The sequence below is a fragment of the Canis aureus genome, chromosome 1, assembly GCF_053574225.1.
Source record: "Canis aureus isolate CA01 chromosome 1, VMU_Caureus_v.1.0, whole genome shotgun sequence".
In the NCBI taxonomy this organism is placed as follows: Eukaryota; Metazoa; Chordata; class Mammalia; order Carnivora; family Canidae; genus Canis; species Canis aureus.
Window position 1 is genome coordinate 113,360,034 of NC_135611.1, and position 12,949 is coordinate 113,372,982.

Genomic DNA, 12,949 nt, shown 5'->3' on the forward strand with positions numbered 1-12,949 from the left:
GGAAGCTCAGCCAATCAGAGCGTAGCTCTCAAAAGAACGGCAATGAAAGGGCTCTGGAGCCGCCAGAGAGGAAGCGTTGGCCTACGTCGCTGCCGCCGCCAGGGCGGAGGGCGGGAAAAGGCGGGAGGCGGAGCACGCGGTGACTGGGTAGTGCCCGCGCGCCCGCTCCCGTAGGGTCAAATGAAGAAAAAGGAGTAAAGACTTGGCCCAATCAGCGACGAGATCTTAGAATGAACCCCCACCGCCCCCCAACACATACACACATATACAGACACACACTCTCGGCCTTCCCTGAGCGGTCCTTTCATCAAACTGGGGGCTCCTGTAACACCTACCCTGATTGGTCGAGATCTCCCGCCCCTAGAGGAGTCCAGGCGGGTAAAACGACTAGAACCAATCAAACGGAGGGTCGGCCGACCCACTCCCCCCGCCTCCGTTCCGCTGTCGCCTTTAAGAAACCGGAAAGATGAATTCGCCAAGGGCCCGCCCCTTGCCGTTAGGGCGGTTTCAAAACAATCTGCCCGCCAATCGCGATGACTGTTTTATCCTATAAAGCGGGTACAGTTGGGCTCGCTGGATAAAGCTAACCAGATTGGCCGTTCTTCCCCGCACGGCCTCGCAAATGTCGCTGGGGGGGGAGCGGGGGGGGGGGCGGGGAGCGGCGAGGTAAAGTAGATAAATTATCCATCTTCTAACTCCATCGCCTTTATGCAAAGGAAACTTGGCTTCAGAGAGTCCCGCGGGTTTGAAAGAGGCTAAGCAAACACACGGGAGAAAAGTTGTAAAGGAAATCGCACCCTCTTCCCTTTGATCTCAAGGGGCGCCTCTTGCCACGGTCATAGCTTCGCCGCCGCCGTTCTCTACGGTTGGGATCTTACGTGGAGTGGGCGCTCTGCGCGCGACCATAGAGCCTTTCCCCTCCGGGAAGACCTCCAGGAGTTCGCGGGTCTCCACTCCAAATCCTCTAAACCGCTGTCGAGTAGTTCTGGCTGTTTGGCGTCTGAGACTGACAAGTTCAGACACACAGGTTGGTAGTTCAGCCTCACGCTGCAAGGGCAAACGCCAGAGTTTCGCAGTGTCTACCGCGCTGCACCACCACCTGTTGCCTCTTAACTCAAAACACACAAAACTTCTGCAAAGATACACAAAGGGGGGGGGGTGCGATGCAAACGCCCGTTGCCCGCTAAGCCGCACCGTTACGCCCACGGAAGCCGCACACCACCTCTACTTGGACAAAAACACACGCGACGAGATAAACAAGTGGCCGTGGGTCAGATTGGATGCATCAGTTAAGGGGAACGTAGAAGGGGCCGCTAAGGTCCGCACTGGCAGGCGGCACCGAATGATAAAGACAAAGGACAAGTTACGCTACGAGCTGACACGGCAACCCCGACACACAGCACCCACTCAGAATCGGGGCAGACACTCACGTGGGCCCGGAGGTTCCAGTCCAGACACCCCGCCCCTCGCCAACGTCCGACTTCCTCTCTCCTCCCAGCTTCCCACAAGGGTTTGTTCTAAAAAAAGTTTGTGGCCCGGATTGAACTATCCCCGGTTCTCAAGAGCCGCCACCGGGGGGCGTCCGGGCGCTGGCAAGGGTTTCTCCATGTGCTGCCGGGTGCACCCGGGATCGCGGGCCCAGGATGCATGCAAAGCACAGTGGGTTTGCCTTGGCAGGAATCCCTTTGTGGGCCCGTGATGATCGGAGGTGTCCTGTGCCTGTGTTTTCTTGTGAATTTGAACACTTAAGTCTGTGAGTACCTGTTGTGCTCTGTGTGTACTCTTTGTGATCTGTGTTACTCGGGTTTCTTCCTATCCCTGGTGAGTATATCTGCCTTTCATATGTTTGTAAATATGTTTGTGTCTGTGTAATCTTTTGCATCTGTTACTACATGTGTCTGAATTTCAGCATCTCTCTTATTCGTGGCCAGGTATGCCTGAGTATATCCTAATGGGTTTGCTACTTTGGGGTGCGGAGGAGAGTGTGTCTGACACTGAGTCTCTGAGTGCCTGTTCCTCACTAGGGATTTCGGAGAGGCTGCTGTTTGCATGTCTTTTTGTTTATATGGATGCTCATTTCTGCCCTCTCTGTAAAGGAAGAACTCCAAGACCCCGCCAAACCTTTCTTTTTACTGATGGGAAGTTGCCAGGGAGAGGGGGCTACATGGCAGCTGAGTGGAAACAAGAGGAGACAGAAGTGTGGTTATAAAGTTTTATGTGATCTGAGCCCCTCTGGAAGTGCCAGAGTCCACACCTCTGTACAGGGGGCTTGAGGGACTGGCTCAGGGCGGGGGCAGCATGGCCCAAAAGGAGGGAAATTGCCCCCTGGGGAAAGGAGGCATCCCTAATGCATTATTGCACAGGCTTAAGGGGAGGAGGAAGCAGAGGTGGCTCAGAAGGGGAGAGTCAAACAGAAGAATCTATAAAATTAGAACCTTGGAATCATCCCTTGGAATTCTAGACCTATAGACCTTTAGAATCTGACAGTATTTGAATCTTAGAACTACAATGCCTAGGATCTTAAGACTTAGAACTGTAGATTCTTGGACCCTTAACTAAAATCCTAGGCAGGTGGAATGCCACATAGAAACTAAATATATCCAACACTGGAAATGATTAGAACTTTGGTATCTAGCTAGTCACAACTAACTGTAGTCTTATACCTTAGATGCTAAGGATCCAGAGTCTTGGACCGATAGAGTCTAGAGTGTCTTGGAACATAGAACAGAACAACATTAGAATCTTAGAGTTTAATAATCTAGAATCTTGAAGCATATGGTCTAGAATCTTAGACACAGGATCTAGGTTCTTAGACTAAGTCTTAGAACACCACATCTTAGAACATTAGACCTCTGGGCCTCCATCTTTAGACTCTTAGAACTTTTGAATGGCAGATTTTAGAATCTTAAATCTTTAGCATCCAGAATCTCATAATAAGAGTTTCAAGGATCATAAAGCCTTAGAACTTATAATTAACCATTATTAGAATCTTAGAACTTGAGAAGACAAAAATCTAGAAGCCTTACGATATAGAGTCTTACAGCCAGAGGATTTACAGTCTAAGAGGCTTAGAACATCAAATTTTAAAACATTAGGCCTTAGAATCTCCATGTCTAGAATTGCAGAATCTAGAATCTTATACTCTGAGGACTCTGAACCCTAGAAAAACAAAATCTAGAATCATAGAGCCTTGGGTCTTAGAACTAGAATCTTAGAGCTTCAGAACTTAAAATCTTGTGGGCTTTATCAAGAATCCTGGAATCAAAAAAAAAAAAAAAAGAATCCTGGAATCAGAAAAATCTAGAGCCATGGACTCTTAGAACCTTAGAATATAGGCCTCACAACTTCCATGTCTGGAACCTTAGCACTTTAGAATTAGAGACTTTGGGATTTTAAGTCCTGCACTTTAGAATTAGAGACTTTGGGATTTTAAGTCCTTAGAGCCAAAGACTAATAACATCTTTGAAACTTAGAACCTTTACATCTAGACTCTTTGAACCTTAGAATCTAGAATCTTGGAATATGAGACCTGGGAGGACCCCTAGGGATTGCAGCCCAACCGCTTCCTTTTACACATGGGGACACTAAGGCATGAAGAAAAGAGAAGATCCATCTGGGATGGAAGTGGAATAGGGTAGGAAGAGAAGGCTATAGTCGAGGATGAGGCCTGGAGTGGTGAAATAGTTGGGGGGGAGGCTCCCCCAGTGGCAGTGCCTAGCTTGGGTCCTGAGAAGGAGTCCCAGGTGGAGCGATGTCTCAGGCTCCATCCTCCTGCCCTGGAGGAGCTGGGGAGCTCCTGTCGGTAGGCAGGGCGGGGCCAGGGGCTGTAGAAGGGCAGAGGACATAGCGTCCAGCAGGATGGACCTCAGCCGCGGTGAGGCAACTGCAGGAATCCTTGGGGTCAGGCTGAGTTGGGGGGTCAGCTCCTCCAGCAGCTCCAAGTGGTTCAGAATGACTCCCACCCTCATCCATGTTGACATAGAGGATTTCCTCGGGCTCCTGGGCAGGGGGCAGGGCTTTCAGTGTGTTCTCCAGATCTTCCCGAAGCTCTGAGAAACTCGGCCGGTCCCGGGGGTTTAGCTCCCAGCACCGGGACATCAGGGCATACCTAGGGCAGCAAAATGAGGGGTGGGAGACTGAGCAGGAGCTCAGAAGGGGAGCATTCTGGGAGTTTGGGGGCATTTTATGGAACTGGAAGGAACCTTAGCAGTTTGGGGTTTGGGAATTCTCAAGAGTTTCCAAGGGGTGTCCTGGGACATGCGGGAGCTGGAAAGGGTCTTGGGGAACCTCCCTGGGTATTGGGTAGTGTTCTAGGGAGGGTTTGCTAGAGCAGACTTTGCCCTCAAAATGCTGGATAAATGTTCTGCTCTCCTCTGCGTGTTGTAAGACAGCAAAGTTTGGTAAGCACTGTCCTAAAGAATCCTGAGGATATCTCAGAGGAGACCTGTGAGTTTGGAGAAGCCCAATATGGCAAACTGGAGGGCTGGCAGAGGGTCCTGGGTGTTGAAGAGCACTGGAGAAATACAGGTGCTCAGGAGTCTGGGGTGAATTAGAATTTTGGGGGTGGGGGGGTCTCAGTGTGGGTTCCTGAACAGCCTGAGGGATTCTGTGCAAGTTTTAGAGGGTTGGGGCCATGTGGGGTGCTCTGGGTTTTGGAGTGAAATCTAGGATGGGACGGGGGTGGGTGAGGGGGTCCTAAGGATCCTCACAGTCCATCCAGACAGCCCACAGGCTGCTTTAGTCGATTTCCCTGGCACAGGTAGTCGTAAATCTCGCTGTTTTCCACTCCTGGATATGGGGTTTGGCCCCGTGTAGCAATCTCCCACATCGTCACCCCAAAGGACCACTGTGGGGGGGGGCAGAAGGGAGAGAATTAGCTGGTCTCTCCTGCACAGAGACACCCCCCAACACATAGGTTCATGGGTACACCCACATATATGTACACATGTGTACATAGCTATCTTGGTACATTGCACACTCACAGAGGTAACTTCCATGCACACATTTACACACTTCATAGACACATGGTCTCATGTGTCACCCTCCACACCCTGGCTGTACACACATGTATACTTACCTCTGCCTCTCCCAACCTAAATTGGCCACATGTCCCCTGTATGAACTTGCCACCATGCACGCATGAACCTGTATATATCCCCAGCATGTCCACACCACCGTTCACAGACTCCCACCACACCCGCAGACATGCCTAGCCCATGTGGTCAGGCCCCTGTGCTTCCCCACTGCAGTGAGTGATGAACAGGCCACTGACCCTCGCTCCTCTCAAGGGTGCACCTACCACATCACTCTTGCTGGTGTAGACACGGTCAGCCAGGCTCTCAATGGCAATCCACTTGACTGGCATCTTGGCGATGCGTCCCTGGCGGTAGTAGTCCCCATTGTAGATCTTCTTGGAAAGCCCAAAATCCGCCACACACACGGACATGTTCTCATTCAGCCTGCCCAGATTGGGGAGAGGAACAGGGTGACCGCATTGCCTCCTCTACCAGGAAGCCTGCCCTCAACTCTCAGACTCCGCTTTCATTTCCCACTCTGGCTGTCCTTGGGGGTGAGGATCTGTCAACCCCAGATGGAAGGGAAATGTATTGTTTCTTGTTCCCTCCATATGAAGTTTCATAAACACACCCATGTAACCGCCACCCAGATTAAGAGACAGAATGTCGTGGGACATCATCTGTATAAAGGAATACCACAGAGCAAAGAAAAAGGAACTAACCAATATGTACAAAGTTGTGGGCTAGGGACACCTGGGTGGCTCAGCAGTTGAGCGTTTGCCTTTGGCTCAGGGCATGATCCCAGATTCCTGGGATCAAGTCCTGCATCAGGCTCCTTGGATGGAGACTGCTTCTCCTTCCTCTGCCTGTGTCTCTGCCTCTCTCTTTGTGTCTCTCATGAGTAAATAAATAAAAAATCTTAAAAAAAAAAAAAAAGCAAGCTAACAAAGACGTGGGCTAGGGGCACCTGGGTGGCTCAGTGGTTGAGCATTTGCTTTTGGCTCAGGGCGTGATCCTGGGATCGAGTCCCACATCGGGCTTCCCACAGCGAGCCTGCTTCTCCCTCTGCCTATGTCTCTACCTCTCTCTCTCTGTGTGTCTCTCATGAATAAATAAATAAAATATTTAAAAAAATTGGATGCTTAACCAACTGAACCACCCAGGTGCCCCAAGAACTTCCTTTTAAGAAAATATTTTATTTTATTTTTATTTTTTAAGTAGGCTCCATGCCCAACATGCAGCTCAAACTCACAACCTGAGATTAAGAGTTGCATGCTCTACTTACTGAGCCAGCCAGGTACCCCTTCAGATTTTTTTTAAGTCACCTCTATGCCCAGTATGGGGCCCAAAGTAACAACCTGGAGACCAAGAGTCGCACACTCCACCAACTGAACTGACCAGGAGCCTCTTAATATTTTAACTTAAAAGCAACAGGTGTGGGATGCCTGGGTGGCTCAGCAGTTGAGTGTCTGCCTTTGGCTCAGGGCATGATGCTGGAGTCCCAGGGTCCAGTCCCATATCGGGCTTCCTGCATGGAGCCTGCTTCTCCTTCTGCCTATGTCTCTGCCTCTCTCTGTGCGTCTCTCATGAATAAATAAATAAAATCTTAAAAAAAAAAAGCACAGGTGCATAACAATGGGTTGTCTAAAAAATAAACAAACAAATGAATAAAAACAAAAAACCCCCGCAATGGGTTGTCTACTCTGATTTTCAATGTCATTGTTCCATGGGGGGGCTTGATGAGGATCAGCCCAAGTTGCAGAAGGAAAGGAATTTCCATTTCACTGAGTCTATTGAACCCTTTACATACATTTTCTACTTAACAGGAAATACAGGAAACGAGGAATAAGGCAAATGCCACCACAAGGAAACACATACATATATGTCACATCCCACAAGAGAGATGGCCTGGTCTCTTCCAAAGTATATGCTGTAAAAATATAAAACATAGGGGGTGCCTGGGTCGCTCAGTTGGTTAAGCATCTGACTCTTGGTTTCAGCTTGGGTCATGACCTCAGGATCATGAGAATGAGCCCTGTGTTGAGTTCCACATAGGGCTCCCCGCTCAGCACAGAGTCTGCTTATCCCTTTCCCTCCCCCTCTGTCCCTCCCCTGGCACACATGTGTACTCCTTTCCCCTGAATGAATCAATAAAATCTTAAAAAAAAAAAAAAAAAAAGGTGGTGGTAGGGGAGGCTATTTCAGATTAAAAAGGCCCAAAGGGCCGTAACAACCAAACTCCGTGGAAAACAATCTTGAATAGATCCTGATTTGGTGCAAAAATAAAACAGCCCTCAAAGACATTTTGGAGGAAAACTGAAGAATCTGAATATGGATTGGACGGGTAGGACCGTATATATGTAGGTATGTATATACACACACCACCCTCACCTTAGTTTAGTTCTGCCCTATTTTCTGGCATGTCTGTTGGCAGGGCAGGGGTGGTGGTGGTGTCTGGTCCCCTTCTTCAATGTGGCGCCTCCCTCAGGGCAGCCCCAGGCAAGACACTCAGCAGGGAGGGAGACAGAGATGAGGCTTCAGTGCCACCACCATCATTGGTCATCTCTGCCCCTTTGCTCATCTCATGTCACCCACTGAACCTTCCCTCTTGCCTCTCCTCCACATCCAAGTACCCCTCTCCAGGATCTCAGTTCCAGGCACACCTCCTCCAGGAAGGCTCCTCCAATCCCTTTGCTGACCTCTCTATCGCAGTCCTGAGTTCTGGCCTGCCTGAAGGGTATGTATGTCTAGACCCATCTTCCATCCTGGAATGGAAGAGAGAGGCAGCTCCCTGAAGGAGAGAGTGAGGGGGTATCTTTGCAAGCCTCAACACTCACATGCAGTTCCTGGCGGCCAGGTCTCGGTGTATGAATCTCTTGGTACTCAGATACTCCATGCCACTGGCGATGTCTGCCATGAACTTCACCAGCATCTGAGTGGGCAGGAACTGGGGGCAGAGCAGGAGGGAGTCGAGGTCGGCCAAGACCCTGAGATCCAGCACTCCTCCCTCCCTTCTTCCCTGCAGTGGTGTCCCATGGCTCCAAGAATTAAATCTAACATCTTTCCAATAAGGCCCTGTACAATCTCCTCCTGCCCTCCCCACCAAGTTGATCTAATGTTATTGCCTGGGACATGTGACCTTCACTCCAGCAAGGGGCCTCCTTTCTGGTTTTCAGACAGATTATGCTTGTTCCCACCTCTAAGCCTTTGCCTATGCTGTGCCCTCTGCCAGCACCCCTTCCCTCCAGGTCTCCCCACCTCCTGCTGGTTGCCTCTTCCTTCAAGATTGCCTCCTCAGTAAGACCTTTTCTGTCCACCCAAACTAACTGCCTGGACTCTCTGTGGCTCATCTGACTCTATTTCCTTCCTGGCACCTAAAATTATCTTGCTTATTTGTTAACTTATTTGTTGCCTGGACCCCTCACGGCAGACAGCTCTATGAGGGCAAGTTCTTGGTCACCATGGTCTGATCAGTGCTGGGTACCTAACAGGTGCTCAATTAACACCTGTAGACCAGACAAGGAAACGTCCCTCACCACTGGCTGGTCCCCAAGCCGGGAATAGAGAAGGAAACTGTGCAGGTCTCCATGCTTCATGAAAGGTAAGATGACCACCGGTGCCGGGAAGCCCTCTCGTTCGGAACCCTGGAAACAGACGCCTGAGCCCCCCCCACCGCCAGGCAGCCCCTGTCATTCCAGTTGGACAGAGAGGGGAAGACATCCCCTCCCTCCACTCTGTCTCTCCCTCCCCCTCAAATCTTCCAAATTGTTGGGGGTGGGACGGGTGGGGTGGCAAGGACCAAGCTTCAGAGAAGCCGATTGTAGCACTGTTCCCAGGGAAGTTTCCAGAGCCCTCCTGGGGACCTCAGCTATTTCTGGGAAAGGTCAGAGGTCACATTCCAAGCTGAGAGAAAGAAGAAGGAGGGGAGCTTGCTGATTCTGAAGGAGGGGGAAGCAGAGAGCCTAGAGGTTTGATCTTCCCAGTGCCAGAGGGAGGGGTCTTCCTTCTGGAGTGGCCTCAATGGGGCCTGTAGAGCCCCCTAAATCTGCCCCTCCCTCACCAATGAGCCTCATCACGTTGGGGTGGTCAAATTCCTTCATGCAGACAGCTTCACTCAGGAAATCCTCCAGCTCCGACCTTGTGCAGATAGCAACTTGGGGGAGAGAGAAAGGTGGATAAGGAGGAGGGGAGGGAGGACCCTTTCTCCCCTCCTCTCTTTCATCATCATCCTCTTCATCAAACATGATTACTAAGTACCTGGTGCCACACTCTAGCACTTTCTATATATTAACTCATTTAACCCTCTGAGGTTCTCCCTGTTTTAATGATGGGGAAGCCAAAGCACAGAACGGTCAGGAAATCTGCCTAAGGGCACACACAGCTTGCAAGTGAATTAGGCAGAATCAGAAGCCTGGTGGTCCGGCTCTGAGGTCCCTGTGCACACACCATGCTAGGTTGCTTCCCTGGGGATCCATACGATTTCTCCCTTTTTATAACTCAGGACACTGGCTCATAGTGGCAAAGCGACTTGCCCAAGGTCACACGGCTGGGATTCAAACCGAGGTGAAGAGCATAACCTGGTACGTAAGAAGTGCTCAATAATGAATGAATGGGGAGAGACTGATAACCCCACAACCCAGGCTTTTTGCCCCAGTGATGCAGAAAGGATCCTTCCTCCCTCACCACCAGCGGCAGCCTGACCCTCAGTGCCTCTTCCCTGTATGGAAGGGGCTTGGTCCCAGACTTCCTGTGCTGTGTGACCCTGGACTGGCTCCCACCGTCCCTGACCATGTAAATAATACAGCCACACTCCACATTCATTGCACATAACTACATACGGTTCCCAGCATTAAGTGCTTTGGCTCACCCTAGGAAACAAGGACATTATGATCCTTTTTTTCCAGATGAACGGCAGGCAGCTCAGAGAGGCAGAGTCACTTGCCTGAGATCACACAGCTGGCTAATGAAGCCAGGTGTGCCTCATTCCAGACCTTCCCTGTTCTGTTAGGTAACTCAGGGGGCTGATCCCCAAAAACTAGATTTCCCAGGCTCCCTTCCATACTATTTTCCTGTTGGAGTTTGCCAATGGGAAGTACTGATGGGAGACTGGCAGGTGGGAGGGTGGAGGGGGAGAAGTCAGGGTATTTCACCCTGTCCCTTACTGCTTTCAGCACTGCCTTGGTGAAAGCTGTGTGTTTCAAGCTTCCACAAGGCAGCCCCTAAATCTGTGATCCCAAATCCCACCATGTGTGCCCGGCCGTAGGCTCTGGTGACACCACTTCCTCCCTCTGCCCTTCAGGCCTTGCTGCTGCTAATCTCCAGGTGGCCTCGCTGCTCCATGTCATTCCTATGCCTTTGTAGTAAAGGTCCCCATATTAAATTCCTTCTTTTGAAGTACCTAGTGTGGACTCCATTTCCTGCCCAGAAACCCTGGGATTCTGTGACAGGGCTAATTTGCTACTCACTTTTCTGCTCTTCTGCCTCGTTGGGGGCATAGGGAAAAGGCCTACAGTTATGGGGTAAGGGTCCCATCCACATGGACACGCAAGTACAGACTCACTCTTCATTGTCTTCACAGCCACCTTGAGGATAGAGTCATCCTGGTTGAGCTGGCCCTCCATCACTGCTCCAAATTCTCCTGTGGGGGACCAGAGGGAGATATTGACCTCAGGGGGGCTTGTGGGGACTGCATTTCCTGTGACTGGGTAGGAGTGGGGAAGTGAAGGACTTCATGGTTCAGGGGGATGTGTGTGTGTGTGTGTGTGTGTGTGTGTACTCTGGGTGAGGGGGCAGGGGGAGGACTCACCTTCTCCCAGGGTCTTCCCCAGCGCCACCTTATGCCGGTCCACCATCACATCCCGAAGCTTCTCCTTCAGCTCTTCACTGATGCCCAGGCTGTTCACTGCATGGGAGATGGGGGTGGACAGAGCCATGCAGCAGGGCTGACACTCAGGTAACATTTGGATATCATGAGGGATGTATCCATTGTTAAAATATTGAAATATTTCTACATTCATTCAAAAACAGCTACTGCCCTGAGCACACATCCCACCTTCGCTCTTCCTCTAGACCCCCTGAATCTTCTCCCAGACCAGCTAAAGGGTTAGAGCCTGGCACATAATCTTGCACCAGTGGGCACCCTGATTGGTCAGTGTCCTGCCAAAAATATTTCTTGACTTTTTATTGAAATATAATCTGCACAAATCCTCATCAAGCAGCTCGGTGATTTCTTTTTGAGAAAGAGAGAGAGCACTTGCACATGCATGAGTCAGGGGGAGGGGCAGAGAGAGAGGGAGAGAGAACCCCAAGAAGACTCCCTGCTGAGCACAGAGCCTGACACAGGGCTCAATCTCACGACCCTGAGATCATGATCTCAGCTGAAAAGAAGAGTTGGCTGCTTAACCAACTGGGCCACCCAGGTGAAAAGTTTATTCTTTCTAGAGAGAGTGCACACGAGTGAAGCAGGGAGGGGCAGAGGGAGAGAATCTTTAAGCAGACTCCCAGCTGAGTGGGGAGGCCCACATGGGGCTCCATCTCATGAACCATGAGATCATGGTCTGAGCTGAAACCAAGAGCTGGATGCTCAAGTGACAAAGCCACCCAGGCACCCCAGCTCAGTGGATTTCTACAAAGCAAACACAATAATATAACTAGCACCCAAGTCAAGAACAGACCATGACCTGCCCTCTTAAGAGTGGCCACCTTCCTGACTTCTCTTCTCATAGATTGGCCATTTCTGTTTGGGAATATAATCATAAACATGGAATCACGTACTATGTTTTCTTTCATGTCTGGCTTCTTTCATTCAACACAGTGTCTATGAGACAGCTGTCATGTAGTTAGTTGTGTGTAATTGCAATTTATTTTCATTGCTATATGGCAACAGTTCTCAAACTTATTGGCCTCAGGACCTGTTCTCATTCTTAAAATTACTGAGGACTGGGCAGCCCGGGTGGCTCAGCGGTTTATCACCGCCTTCCGCCCTGGACGTGATCCTGGAGACCCAGGATCGAGTCCCGCGTCGGGCTCCCTGCATGGAGCCTGCTTCTTCCTCTGCCTGTGTCTCTGCCTCTCTCTCTCTCTTTCTCTCTGTGTCTCATAAATAAATAAATAAATAAATAAATAAATAAATAAATAAATAAAAATTTACTGAGGACTACATAGAGCTTTCATTCACTGGGATTATATGGATCAATACTTACTGTATTCAAAATTAAAATGGATAGATTTTTCAAACACAAGAATAAACCAACACACATTTGTCAACCAATAGAGTGTCAACCATCACACATCAGAGAACTTCTAAAAAAAACTCCACGGAACACATGTGAGAGAACGAGAGTGTTAAAGGGCATATAACATCTTGGAATTATTATGAAAATAGTTTTGACCTCATGGACCCCCTGCAAAGGTCTCAGGGACCCTCAGGGACCTGGATCACACTCTGAGAACTGCTGCTGCATGTCACCCCACTAGAGCGCCATGACCTCCTTGCTTCTTATTCTTGCTTCTCCTAAATAAATGTCTTTCCCAGCCCCTTCCAATATCTCCCTGGGGCCCCGGCAGCCTTCTCACTGTGTCCTGGGAAGAGACATCACTCTGTCTCTTTCCTTTCTGGATTTAAGTTTCTCCCAGCTGGAAAGATGAAGAGATTAGACAAGGTGCACTCTGAGGTCCTTCCTTAGCTGGGACCCTTCAAAATTCCACAGTCTACAGAGAGTCTAGAGCTCTTAGAGCATATGGTTTTCCAGATCTTAAGGGTCTATGATATTGAGCCTATGATTGTTTCGGCCAAAATCCATTCCACTCTCTAACATTCTAGAATTCCAAGAGGTAGTTAAGAGGATGAACTTCAGAGCAAAATGACCAGGGTTCAAAGCCCAGCTGTCTAACTTAAAAGCTGTGTGGCCTTGAGGAAGTTACTAACCACTCTG

The 12,949-nt window shown here is 49.8% G+C and overlaps 2 protein-coding genes and 2 long non-coding RNA genes across 10 annotated transcripts in view; 2 read left to right on the forward strand and 2 right to left on the reverse strand.

The window, feature by feature from the left end:
- HNRNPUL1 (heterogeneous nuclear ribonucleoprotein U like 1) overlaps window positions 1-1,449 on the reverse strand; it is a 36,736-nt gene extending 35,287 nt beyond the window's left edge. The window contains exon 1 of one of the 3 annotated variants that reach the window (XM_077850771.1): window positions 1,431-1,449. The gene's annotated coding sequence lies outside the window, so the exon portion shown is untranslated. Of the gene's footprint in view, window positions 1-335; window positions 468-797; window positions 931-1,430 lie in introns of those variants that run through there. The other 2 variants (XM_077850763.1, XM_077850755.1) reach the window with 2 other exon arrangements.
- On the forward strand, window positions 1-3,282 carry LOC144285580 (uncharacterized). The gene is made up of 2 exons (XR_013353847.1): window positions 1-1,510; window positions 1,678-3,282. It is a non-coding gene; the product is annotated as an uncharacterized LOC144285580 (long non-coding RNA).
- AXL (AXL receptor tyrosine kinase) overlaps window positions 2,199-12,949 on the reverse strand; it is a 27,539-nt gene continuing 16,788 nt past the window's right edge. For all 4 annotated transcript variants that reach the window (XM_077850723.1, XM_077850713.1, XM_077850709.1 and 1 more), the window contains 8 exons: window positions 10,822-10,917; window positions 10,576-10,653; window positions 9,076-9,168; window positions 8,552-8,673; window positions 7,853-7,962; window positions 5,300-5,459; window positions 4,710-4,846; window positions 2,199-4,108 (listed from right to left, as the gene is read on the reverse strand). In XM_077850723.1, the coding sequence (XP_077706849.1) occupies window positions 3,757-4,108; window positions 4,710-4,846; window positions 5,300-5,459; window positions 7,853-7,962; window positions 8,552-8,673; window positions 9,076-9,168; window positions 10,576-10,653; window positions 10,822-10,917 (1,148 nt within the window). In that variant the 3' untranslated portion in view covers window positions 2,199-3,756. The remainder of the gene's footprint in view (window positions 4,109-4,709; window positions 4,847-5,299; window positions 5,460-7,852; window positions 7,963-8,551; window positions 8,674-9,075; window positions 9,169-10,575; window positions 10,654-10,821; window positions 10,918-12,949) is intronic.
- LOC144285573 (uncharacterized) overlaps window positions 4,664-12,949 on the forward strand; it is a 15,041-nt gene continuing 6,755 nt past the window's right edge. The window contains exons 1-3 of one of the 2 annotated variants that reach the window (XR_013353843.1): window positions 4,664-9,595; window positions 9,920-10,023; window positions 10,315-10,968. This is a non-coding gene — a long non-coding RNA (uncharacterized LOC144285573). Of the gene's footprint in view, window positions 10,024-10,314; window positions 10,969-12,949 lie in introns of both variants that reach the window. The other variant, XR_013353842.1, reaches the window with a different exon arrangement.